General features: G+C 45.0%; 2 protein-coding genes across 10 annotated transcripts in view; one reads left to right on the top strand and one right to left on the bottom strand.

The window, feature by feature from the left end:
* Nucleotides 1–12,500, bottom strand: part of LOC127673655 (zinc finger protein 431-like) — an 826,992-nt gene that overhangs the window by 659,280 nt on the left and 155,212 nt on the right. The gene's annotated exons all lie outside the window — the stretch shown is intronic.
* LOC127673659 (sperm motility kinase Z-like) lies at nucleotides 336–3,630 on the top strand. The gene is made up of 2 exons (XM_052169447.1): nucleotides 336–1,887; nucleotides 3,322–3,630. The coding sequence occupies exons 1-2, from the start codon at nucleotides 357–359 to the stop codon at nucleotides 3,330–3,332; spliced, it is 1,542 nt and encodes a 513-aa protein (XP_052025407.1). The 5' UTR covers nucleotides 336–356; the 3' UTR covers nucleotides 3,333–3,630.

The raw sequence follows: 12,500 nt of genomic DNA, 5'->3' as shown, positions 1-12,500 counted from the left end.
TTTTGTAAATATTTTCTCAATCATTTCTTTCTTCTATTCATGTTCATTCTGATACTCTAGTTCTCTTCTCAGTTTTATCAGATAGCATCCAGTACATTACTGAGCTGTTGTCTGTCTATTTTACTAGATTGTGAGCTAGTCGTGGTTTAGGGATCAAGACTGGGTTCCTCTGCCTGTGTCATCGTGGGTCTAGGTTAAAGCTTCTTGTTTCAGTGGTTTTCTCTTTGTCTTTTATTTTTACTTTGGATCCCACTGATTTTGTTACTCTCATCCCTCATGTCTCTGTAAGTTTCTTTATATCTCCTTTCCTTTCTCCCCAGGCCTCACTGCCTTTGGCAGTAGCACTGCTACGAACTATGTATTCGGATAGTGACTCGGAGTCCTCAGAGTCCGACACTGTGGTCACCATGTTCGAGGAGGAGGTGTTCACCAGGCAGTACACGGTGTTGAAGACCTTGGGCCAGGGTGGCACTTCCGATGTGAGGCTGTGCTCCCACCGCCTTACAGGAGCCCCAGTTGCTGTCAAGGCTCTTTTGAGGGAGAGGTGGTCGGACCCAACAGTGCCCGAAGCGGACATTATGAAAATGCTCAGTCACCCAAACATCGTCTCGCTTGTGCAAATAATTGAGACAGAACATACAACTTACTTAATTATGGAAGTTGCCAGAGGAGAAGAGCTACTTAAACGAGTCCGGGACGCTGGATGCCTGAAAGAAGATGAAGCTAGGGGCATATTTGTTCAGCTGCTCAGTGCCATAGGCTACTGTCATGGTAAAGGTGTGGAGCACAGGGACATAAAGCCTGACAATATCATAGTAGGTGAGGATGGAAAGGCTACACTTATTGATTTCAGCCTCGGAGACACATTCCTACCTGGACAAAAACTGGAAAGGCTGTGTGGAGCCTTCCAGTTCATTGCTCCAGAGATCTTCCGAGGCCTACCCTACGATGGCACAAAAGTAGATATGTGGGCCTTGGGGGTCATTTTATATTATATGACCACCGGATTCCTGCCATTTGGAGGAGGAACCCTGTCGGAACTGAGCAACAAGGTGATGAATGGAAAATACCGTACACCGGATCATCTCTCAGACGATATTAGGAGCATGATTAGCCTCCTGCTAACTGTCAACCCAAGGCAGAGGCCAAATGCGCAAGAACTCGTAAGCCATCCATGGCTCCAGCAAGGGGGAAAGACTTTGACATTCCATTACAACAGTGACACCAGATTCCCAGACCCTGATATAATGGGGGCCATGGAAAGCATTGGCTTTCATTCCCAAGACATAAGAGAAGCTTTAAAACACAAGGAGTTTGACGAAACTAGGGCTACATACCATTTATTGAAAAGCCTGGCAAATCAGGATGATGGCAATTATGTGCAAAGAGATGTCACTAACCCAGGAGTGACACCTTTCCCTTCACCAACAGACCCTAGCACTTACCCTCTGCCTCCCAGGAGAAGGGCCAGTGAACCTTCCCTTAAAATACGAGTGTCATCTACTGGACAACGTCCTGGGGAGACAAATGCCCCTGTTGCACCCAAGAAGACACCCCCTATGGGCAGTCGTCAGCAAAGAAGAATGACTGCCCCATGCATCTGCATCGCTACTTACACTGTCGTGGAAGTAATCGAAACCCTCGATAACACCTTCTCCTCTAGCTCCCAGTTCGACAAGGCCCCAAGTGAGTCAGAAAGAAGGAGACCTTTTACTCCAAGACCCCCGCAGCCTCAGGGATGGGCCAAATGGAAGAAACGAATTTCGAATTGCATCAGGACTCTATGCTGCTGCTGCATGTCACCTGACACAACAAGCCGGAGGAAGGTGTGCCCCCAAAAAAGAGAGGACACCCCGAAGATGACAAGAAGTACAAGGCATCTTTCAGGTACATTTTTATATTTGCTAAATCTATTTTTTTTTACTAATATTTGCATATAGACAGTTCATGATTAGGTTCTTGAAGTACAGTGACTTAAATCTAGTTCTATCTAGATAGTGTGGGATGTGGACCCTCCTACAATTAAACACAAGTACAATACTTTCTTATTCCAGAAGTGTAGAACCAGAAAACCATCAAATCAAATCAATACCAAAATCCACTAGTGTAACTCAGTTCCTGTGGTTCAGCTCAGTGTCCCAAGCACAGGACTCTGGATCTTCTGAGATGCAAATGGTTTTGGGCCACACCCCCTCTGGGTTTCTTTTGTCCACAGCCCACACATCCTGTCTTCTCCTGTCAGATGGAATCGGTCCACACCTATCATTGATATGGTTGGTTATCACTGAAGTCTTGGCATCTCCAGTGTGTTCAGGGCTGCACTGTAATGAGGCTACACCTTCAACAATGGACTCTTCTGGCCTCTCACAGCACCAAGCTGGGGCTGTTTTCTACCTCCCCTTTGACCCCTCAGCTTTCAGGCTGCCCAAACCAATACCACCCGGGAAATTCTTACACATGATCTTGTTTGACTTCCAGCATGAGAAGCAGACTTTGTCACCATTCAAACAGACTTCTCTTGAGATATACCAAGGAATTGCTTTTGAGAAGATTTTAGCTCTGTGATGCCTCTGTCTTCTTAATCATGTCAAGTGTCTCAGCCAAAGATGAGTTGCAGCAATTGTCCTGGCTCATCGAAGTTTCCCTTTAATGTCCTGCTCTCTTGTTAATCAAAGCTGGTTCTTTGCCCCATGTTCCCCACTGATCAGTACCCAGAGATTACCAAATCAAATACAATGCAAACTACAGTGGTGATCCTATGTAAAGTTCCTGGGCACTCGACTTCAATCATTAATAAAATGGCCCACAAACTTGCCCACAGGTAATCTGACAAAGGAAATTTTTTCAGCAGTTTTCCTGTTCCAGGTGATAGTAGCTCATGTCATTCTAACAAAAATCTAACCAGCACACCTCTGAAGTGTAGTTCCCCCTAAACTTCAGAACAAAGCATATTTGTTTACAAGACTCTTTTTGAGATTTTAAGGTTGGGCTGGTCCTTTAATTCCTAGAACAGGGAGAAAATAAGAGCAAAGTAACCCAAGAATAAGATTATCCCCTGAATCTAACTAGGAGGTCCATTTCCATCTACCACAGTTTTGACTACTGTTTTTCCCGTGATATAAAAACACATATAGTGGGAATGGGGAGCCAGAATTTCCCTCAGTGAAGCTCATTCAGGTGAAAGGTGAATTGGATGCCAATGTGGCTGCCTGAAAGGTTGTTCCCACATGACTTAGCTTCATGTTGTGTGCCTCCTGATTTGATGCTGTTACACCCCACATACTTTTGCCACGCCTCTCACGTTCTCCTTGGGTTTTACAGCTTTGTACTGATTGGCCTCTCCTCACCCCAGCACATGCAAGAAGCCCCTCCCATCAGCAGATAGGTCTACATTTTCTCGGTCTTCCTCTCAATGGCTCTTGCTTCTCTGGCTGATGACCCAAGGTACCTGACATCAGAGGAGAATGGAGACTTCGGAGCCAGACCCATAAGCCTGCCTGCCAAAGAAAGGAGGGAGGCTGCTGCTGCTGTCAAGACCTTCTGGAAGTGGACCACCCCAGACCTGATGCTCCAGCTCAGGCTGCGAATAGTGATAGTAATATCAAATAAAGATAATTTGCTTATTCTCAATGATTTTCAAAGGTTGTTAGGATATATTAATTGGTTTTATCTTATAGTAACCTCATCTTAAGCTTGACACAGGAGGACTTAAAACTCTGTTTTCCATGTAGATAAAAATTAACTGGCAAAGGGCAAATAACTTTACAGATAGTAGAGAAGGCTACTGTAATCAGCTCTTTATGATATGTGTTCACTGCCATTCCTTGCAAAGGGAACATTAATGTAGAATCACCCTTTCTCATCTCCACGAAAAGTTATAACATTCTCCAATAAATATACTGGTGTGTTAATAATGTGCTGTAAGACAAAATCATAAAAGTATGCTAAAATGAATGTTTTAAGGACCTGATGAAATATTTGTTCCTTGTTTCAAACCGCAATCAAATTGGTTATTGCAGAAGACTGATAGTTCAGAGGCCATATCCAGCACATGGTACCTTCCCAGAAGCAGACCACACCCAACATTTTCCTCTACAGCCAGCCACATGGTTATTTAGTAAATCATGTCAAATGAACTGGGCCTAGAAAGCCCCCATATACTTAGAGCTATAAGTGAAGTAGGAAGTCATGGTTTCTTTGGAAAGTCAGTTGTGGTAGACGGTGTTTTGCTGGAACAGACATGGAAGGAGTGTTGTCTGAAGCAGACACAGGTGAAAGGAAGCTTTGCTAAATCAAGCATATGAAAAGATGCATGAGAGAGGATTCTTCTCTAAACACATGCATGGATTGGTTCACCTTACATTGCCTAGCTGAGCTCCATTTGTCATGACTCCATAGAGAGAAATGCACCAAAAATCCTACTGGTGGTGTTCAGGTGGCTTCTTGCCACTTCCTCAGACTTGGGCCAATTGGCAGAGTGACGTCAGCTGATACAGACTTACAGAGAGTGTTGCTAAGCCAGACTTAATGTGCTGAGGCAAGGCCCCTGGAGGACACATGATGTTTTGAGGGAATATAAATAGGATTGAATGGACAGTGGCAGGGCCTTTACAGTGCTTTTTGGTCTCGAGACTTCCATGATTGTCCCTTCAGTGAGAGAGGTGTGGCAAAGAGCGTCTGCTGGCATTCCTGTCAGTCTTGGTCACTCCTGCTGGCTCCAACCCTGAGTTACCAGTTTTAAACTAACTTTTTGTTACCAACATTATACCTTTTAAATCATGCCCAATATCTTATAAGCCAATACTTTATAGTCAAGACATGCAAAAACTTATACCTTTAAGACAAATTAGACATAAAAATAAAGTGATGACAGGAATCCTATAAAATTAAACCGATTATTTTCTAGCTGTAATTTCAAGAGAAAAAAGTACTTTGAACCCATAATCACAATTGTAGATATTTCTCTAGGAAAAATAACCATCAACCCATTTGCCCTACAATTTGAGATGCTGCTGGCTCTTTTAAAAGCAGCTTTTTACTCCAAGTTTAACGTAGGTGAGGCACTTTAAATCAACCCCTGCCATGTAAACTGAGACTGAACGGGTCACCAGCAGATGAAGTTTTACCATTTTTTTTTAAACATGAAACATAAAACATTCAAAGAACGAAAGAGAGACAGACACAAATTGGCAAATTGGTGCACCAAAGCCAGACAATGCACAGAGCAGTAAGCACACTTGTATAAATATGTAACTGCTTGTACTTACAAGGATCCCATTACCTTCAGGGGAGTTGTAGCTCCACTCAGGGTGGCAGAGAGGGAATCCATAAGAGCTCGGTTGCCATTCTTGCTGTGAGGCATATGTATGCTCTGAGGGGAAATGTCACTGCAGGGGCCAGAGGTGGGGGCAACTTGTCAACTCCAGTCCCCATAGCTGGTCCAGAACCAGCCTTAGAAGATGGGGCTGAAGGGGCCGGTGGTGTCCTCTGTGAATTCAAAGAAGGAGGGTAGGGAGAAGGGTCTAAAAGGAGGAGATCGGCATCAGGATCTGATAAGACTGTCCCTTGGGGGTCTCCTGGAGAGCATAAGTCCCCCAACAGCAGAGGTCCTGTGGAGGAAAAGAAGCAATGGGCCCAGGAGGGCAGAAAGGTGGCTAAGTCCTCTCAGACAATGATATGTGGGCCTTGGTCTGAGTGACTTGCAGACCCAGTCCTAAAGATTCGTCAGAGTCAGAGTAGAAGCAGCCTGTCCCATGGATTCAAACAGTCATCAGTCCAAGTCCAAAAACAAAACAGAGGACACTAAGACAGTAAAAAACAACCGCACAGCAACCACCACAAAAGAAAAACAGACTCAGATGGCTGTGGGCAGAATCCCCCTTTGCCCAGATGGAGATGAACCCTACCACATTCTTTCTCCCAGTGGGAAACCAGAACATCCTCCCAGTCCCCCAAAGTCCCACAGCATTCCAGCACCTCTGCCTGCCATTCTGGCAACTACAAAAACAGACTCAGATGGCCAAAGGCAGAATCCCCCTTTGCCCAGATGGAGAAGAACCCTATTGGATTCTTTCTCCCAGCGGGAGACCCGAGGGCCCTCCCAGTCCCCCAATATTGCCACAGCATTCTGGCAAGTCTGACGGCCATTCTGGCAACTACATATCAAAACCAAAACTACAGACCAAATGTGGCCTTTAGGAGAAAAACAAAAAAAGAGGCACACAACACAAACACACAGACAAAAATGACAGACATGTATCCCACATTACCTTGCTTGAGTAAACCTCCCCATACACTGCGTCTGGGGCTTGAGGAGGGAAACTTCCCGGGCAATGAATCATATGTAAGAGTCTGTCGGAAGACACCGCCACACTCAATAAGGCCACAGAAACCAGAATCACTACAATCTGCAAGAGGTTTATTGTTCCAGTGTACACGGGGCTCCCTCAGCACACAGGCAGGAGATCCTGAGCTCACTAAGACTACCCTTTTAATGAACATTTTGGTAGGGAGTTCAGGGGTCCCTTAAGTTGGACAACTGTGACTGGTTACCCTAAGCAACATTTAAAATTTTTGGTCACCTTGAGAAGGGAGGCTGTCTCTGCAATTTGGCCCTGTCCTGCCCACCTTGAAGCAGTTGTGGTGTTTCCTGGCTTTGTCTTTTTGTTGATTCACTTCCCTCTCTGGCCTCAACCTAGGCAGGCTGCTTCTGTATGGGCCTTATCCTCCCCCAGGCAGTCCTGGGCAGAATGCAAAGTTTCAGTCCAGCTTTGAGCCCCCATTCTGGGTTGTGGGGAGCTGGCCTGCTGTTTCTGACAGGGTTCTCACAAGGTGTCACCTGACCAAGCCCGCTCACTCAGTCAACAGGTTCTCCAGTGCAGGAGTGAGGATTGAAAAGAAAGAGACAATTAGACAAAACTGCAGTATGACCTCAGTCAATTCTGAGACTGAAGGCAGGTTTAATAATTCTCAATCCATTTTTGTACCAATTTAATTACATGCAGGAATTAAGATCAATAGTAGTACAATGAAGAACAAGCAAGACAGTAAACACAAAATTGTCAAGGCAATAAGCAAAGTTCTGTGACACTTGTTTCCATTTGTCAGAATGACCAAAACACCTGAGCCTGCTTCCTTGTCCAAGGCCAGAATCTCACCTGAAGCTTGCTTCTCTTGTTCCACTCTAAGTTAAACATTCCTGCCATAACCTACGTCCCTCTAATGCCCAAATGTCAGATTCCTGCCTGAAGCCCATGTCCCTGGTCAATGTCAAGTTCCTTCCAGGCAGCACAGCACCCCAAGAAGGCTCTCCACAGAGGTTAAAGCTTCTTGTTTCAGTGGTTTTCAATAGATGTTTCTTTAACAGTATTCTTCTTTGCTGCTTACATTTAAGAAAATGAAGTGAATAACCTTGGAGTTTGAACCATGTAGACGAACATGTCAATTGAAATGCCTATAGTTGTTAATTTATGGTTTTAGATTGTACACTGCATAGTGAATGGGAGAAAAATGCTCATTCCTGAAAATCAAGTATAGCCAGAGGCAGGTCTGTACGAATGTGACTACTTTTAAAGTCAACTTGCATGGGCAGTAGTTACAGGAGAAACTTGGTGAGATTGAGTTATTTGTAACAGGTGGAGGGCGGGGTACAAATGCAGAGGAGAGAGTCTTAGGGAAGTGGTCAATAAGCACCCAGGCCAGATGTGGTCCCCAGGGGTGTGGGGAGGAAATCGCGACCAAGGTAAGGCAGCACACCCAACCCTATGTTGAGAAATAGGTACCTTTTTCAGCCTTCCAGCTTCTTCTTCTTCCAGGATGAAACCTGACATTTGAAGCGGCTGATAAGACTCTGCTGTGCTGGGCTGAGTCCTTATCCACGCTGACCTCCATCGCCCCTTGAAGCCTGTGGACTGGGAACTGAAACCCAGACAGCCTCCCTGGCGCGGACCCCTGCGGGGGGAGCCGGTTGAGCACAGTGGACTCTGGGCTCCAACTGTCCAACTGTCGCGGGTCTTGCGCTTGGAGAGGAGCCCTGGGGAGGCCACGCCGAGTTCCCGAGACGTGACCCGAGCTGACAGCCCATGCACGGTCTCTGGACCCCGTGCCCGGCCACCCGGCCCTGCCGGCGGTGCTGCTGCTGCACACACTGCTTCTGCTGTTTGCCTCCTCGGGACTCGCAGGTAGGAGAGTTGCTCCCATGGGGCACAGGGCTACCTGGCAGGAGTCTGAAAGGGTTCACTCCTGGCTCCAGCTTGCCAGAACCGAGCTGGGGTGGGGGTACAGGGTCAGCCCTCCTGAGTGGCCCAAAGCTTGTCCCTGGAGACTGGTGATCCTGAAGGCGAGGGGCACTAAAACCTCCGCAGCTCCAAGATCAGAGTTTGGAAAAGCCAAATCAGCCCCAAAGGGGTAAACCACATCCTTTCTCCTGGCAATCCTGACAGGCACATATATGTGATTCTGAGAAATAACAAAGCATAAAACACTGGAAGGATTTTTCTTTGTTGATTTAAAGTTTAAACCATAACCGCTGGAATTCAGAAAAGCCAAGCTGAGTCACAAAAAATAGAAAAGTATTTTCCTTTCTTTTCTTTTCTTTTTCTTTCTGTTTTTCTGTCATATAAAATCATACTCTCGGCAACGTATCTCAAGATTTTAATTAAAGACAACAGCCACAAGGCTTCCCAAAATATCGATTGTAGTTTTATAAAATTGATTCAGGCACCTCCTGTGTCCGTTAGCCTGGAAAGAACAAGCGAATGGGGAAAGCAAGTTGCACTGAGACTGCAGTCAGAGAAAACGCGAAGCTCATTAAGTTCTCAGGGGCAAGAAACATGTACGCTGGCCTTGGAGCGGCTTCTGAGCAGTAGAGTCTACACGAAAAGATTATTTTCTAATTCCTAAATTTATGCAAATGTATGATTATAGTTTAATAATCCAAGATAAGTCAAATGTGAAGAGGCTTATTCATATATCCCTGATGTGAATTTGGCTTTTTGTTTTTAAAGGACAGTTGAAGTTTATTATAAAAGGTTTAGACAGAGATTTAAGTACAGTAATCAGGGGGATGAGATAAACACACACAAACACGCACATATACATACATATATATCTCTATATATACATATATATAGATATAGATATATGATTGAGAAAAGATCTCCACCTACACATATACTGTGTGCAATAGAGCCACCATACTGAACTTGCTTGGTTTTAATCCAAGAAATAAAGCTTGCTCACTAACTGGACTAATGAAATGATATTACAAGGCAACAATACTCGTAGCTTAAAAGCCAACTTTGAAACACACACACACACACACACACACACACACCAGAGGGCTGTTGATCTATGAGACCCAGCATGTAGCATGGGACTGACCTCCACAGACACTCTCACAAATACTAGGAAAGCCAGTTAGAAGGTACATTAGGTGCTTGGATCCCATTCCTACACTTAATCACTGAACCCATGGATAATCTTCACTTCTGCACGAATGTGGACTTTTAAGAATTGTATGACATTACCACTTAGGAGTAGATACTACTTTAACTTTGAGACTTTTCTGCACAAAATTCAAAGCTATACAAGATAGTGTTGATAGGATCAGGCTGTATTATTCCAGAACACCCAAAGAGAAATAACATCCTATGTGGCATCAACATTTGATACACATTTTGATGTTTCATTTAAGGTAAACAACTACAGGAATTTTGAATGTCCCTGCTGTTCCCTGAGGGGTGCGATACACTGCCAGTGACTCTCCTCCGTCTCTGGGCAGAGGGTTTACCATATTCATCCCTATGGCCTATTAACCTCGATCCTATAGATCATTCCTGCATCTTCATGTCTGTGTGTCATTTCTGTATCTCCACAAGGATGAGGAGCCATGATCAACATCACATAGACAGACATTTTAAATCTAAAGGAGTGGGAAACAATGAATTCCTCAGACAGTATGGCCCTGGTCAACCCCACAAAGGCTTCCTGGCTTTTGGAATTTTCTAAATCCTGGAATTTTCTATGCCCCCATCTCTCTCTCTCTCTCTCTCTCTCTCTCTCTCTCTCTCTGCTCTGTCTCCTCCCCTCTCTCTTTCTTCCTGCAGTTTAGATTTAGCTATCATGATTGTGAGCCAATTTCTTCTTCTTCTTCTTCTTCTTCTTCTTCTTCTTCTTCTTCTTCTTCTTTTTCTTCTTCTTCTTCTTCTTCTTCTTCCTCCTCCTCCTCCTCCTCCTCCTCCTCCCTCTCCCTCTCTACAGCCTTACTTTAATTACTCCCCTTCTTGTCTTTTCCCAATTCCCAGAGCAAGGATCCAAATGTCCCAGGATCCATATTTGCAGTTCCCTCTGATAGAAGGGTGCTCCCTCATCTACCATGGCTAAGCCCTGCTGAGTCAGCATTTCACCTCAATGTGTCTTCCCCTAATTGGAAAGCCAGACTTCATAGTACTTAACTGGTCCCCCTATCCAACTGCTGCTTCTTTGAATTACCCCTGCAACATCAGGGTGTAATTAACAACCTGTCCCCTGTTAGAGCAAGTCTCACAGGAAACTCACTACCCAGACAGGCAAGATGCCCTGCCCACTACTAAAAAAGTCCTTCCATAGACAGCTCCACACTTGCTCCTTGTGGTTCTCATCCATTCTCTGTGTTTATCTTGAGCTGAAAGGTCGACAGGATAAGAAGCACGTGTTCCAATGCAGGAGGCGGCTACCATACTTCAGCCTCTTTCTCAGCCTCCCTTCACAGTTTCTTGGGAGGCATCATGCCACGCCCCCTTTCTCCATGTTATTTTCATGGTGTCTCCCAATGGTCTTGTGACCTCTTGGGCTGACTCCATGCAGAGCTTGATGAGGTGGTTACCTTATTAAATGTGAAACCTGGCCAGACTGTCCTTCCCTCAGTCATCATTTCTATGACCTACAAGGGCCCTCTTCTATCTAGTTTGTCTTCTGAAAGACAAATTCTGGCCAGATTCAGGATTTCACAATAGTACACTTTCTCCAGTCTAGCAGGGGTGACGTCCTGCTTGCCTCTTTTAGCTACAGAGGAAAAAAGTATGATTTTACTGTTCTCTCTAGAATCCCTGATATCTGTGATAGTGAGGTGTTAGTACAACCAAGGCACTCGCACAGAGTTCTTCCTGCTTTTCGAGGGAGGTTATCACATCCAATCTTTAGCCACCAAGATGGTGGCTCACCACTCTACCCACTAGCTGATCCAAAGCCGATTCTGCTTGTAGCTCAGAGGACTAGAATGCCTCCCTATTACCCAGACTTCGCCCAGTCCCACTTCCTTTCCTCATGGGAATGCCCTCCAGCTCCCTCTGCAGATGGAGTCAGTCTCCTCCCACTCAACTAAACAACTAAAAAGTTCTGTCAGCAATGGATACAATTATTTGTTTACATGTTTTCACCAGTTCAATTTTCCCCTTCCCTACTTTCTAACTGTTCTCCCTACATCTGCCTCCTTGTTCTTCCTTCCAATTAACCTGTTAGTTCTTACAGAATTCTCTTAAATGAACAAGAAAATATATAACCACATCAACTGTTTTAAAGCAGTCATAACAACGTACCACAAGCTGTGGGGCTTCAAAATTCATAGCTTTATTGCTCAGGGCTGTGGAAACTGGAAGTCCAGGGGCCAGGTGCTGGCTCACTCTTCCTAAGTACTGGGGGGAGGGGGAAAGGGGGTTCAGTTGCTGACAGTGTCACCTGTTCCCAGACCTGCCCCAATGACTGCCTTGTCTGATCTCCTCTGCAAGTGGCCACATCTCTGTGTCCCTTCACATGGTCTTCTCAAATAGTCTGTCTGCCTTTGTGTTCAAGTTTTCTGTTTTTGCAAGAATTTCAACCCAGCCTATTGACTGAAAAGGCTCTGTTTCCAACTAAGGGCAGTTTTGAGTTACTGGCTGGGGATGGGGGAGTGTCAGAGTCTCAGTTACTTTTCTTGGCAAGTACAATTCCACTCTCAACATCTACCATGTGCCCCGAGATCTATCCACAGACAGCAAGATGACTTATGTGGTGAGAAAAGGGGGGTGGCTTCCCAACTGCAGATTCTCCTCTTGAATATCTTCAGTAGTCCTCATCCACTACTGAAGGAATCCTGCAGAAGTGTCTGGCTGGGAACAATGAGGAACTGAGAAGGTTGGGAGCAGATGTGAGGGTTTCTGTTCTGCTTCCCACAGCAGAAGCACACAGGAGACCACATTGCACTCCCAGTGCAGATGATGGTGTGCCCTGCATCTGAGATGCTCGCTCCTGAGACTGCTGTCCCTCTGCACTTAATAGTTTGTAGACATTAAGTGCAAAATAGAATTTCATGTACGCAGGGATGAGGAATTTGAGGTGCTCAGATTACACAACATGAACTTAGTGTTTTATACAGCCATTTTGTGTTCTCAAAATTGTTAAACACATCCTCGCTCAGTGTGATTTTTTAAATAATTTTTCTTTGTGGCTTTTCATTCATTTTTTCAGTGTCATTCATTTACACA

The sequence above is a fragment of the Apodemus sylvaticus genome, chromosome 23, assembly GCF_947179515.1.
Source record: "Apodemus sylvaticus chromosome 23, mApoSyl1.1, whole genome shotgun sequence".
Lineage (NCBI taxonomy): Eukaryota > Metazoa > Chordata > Mammalia > Rodentia > Muridae > Apodemus > Apodemus sylvaticus.
Note: the sequence above shows the minus strand (reverse complement) of the source record. Positions and strands in the feature narration are given on the sequence as shown.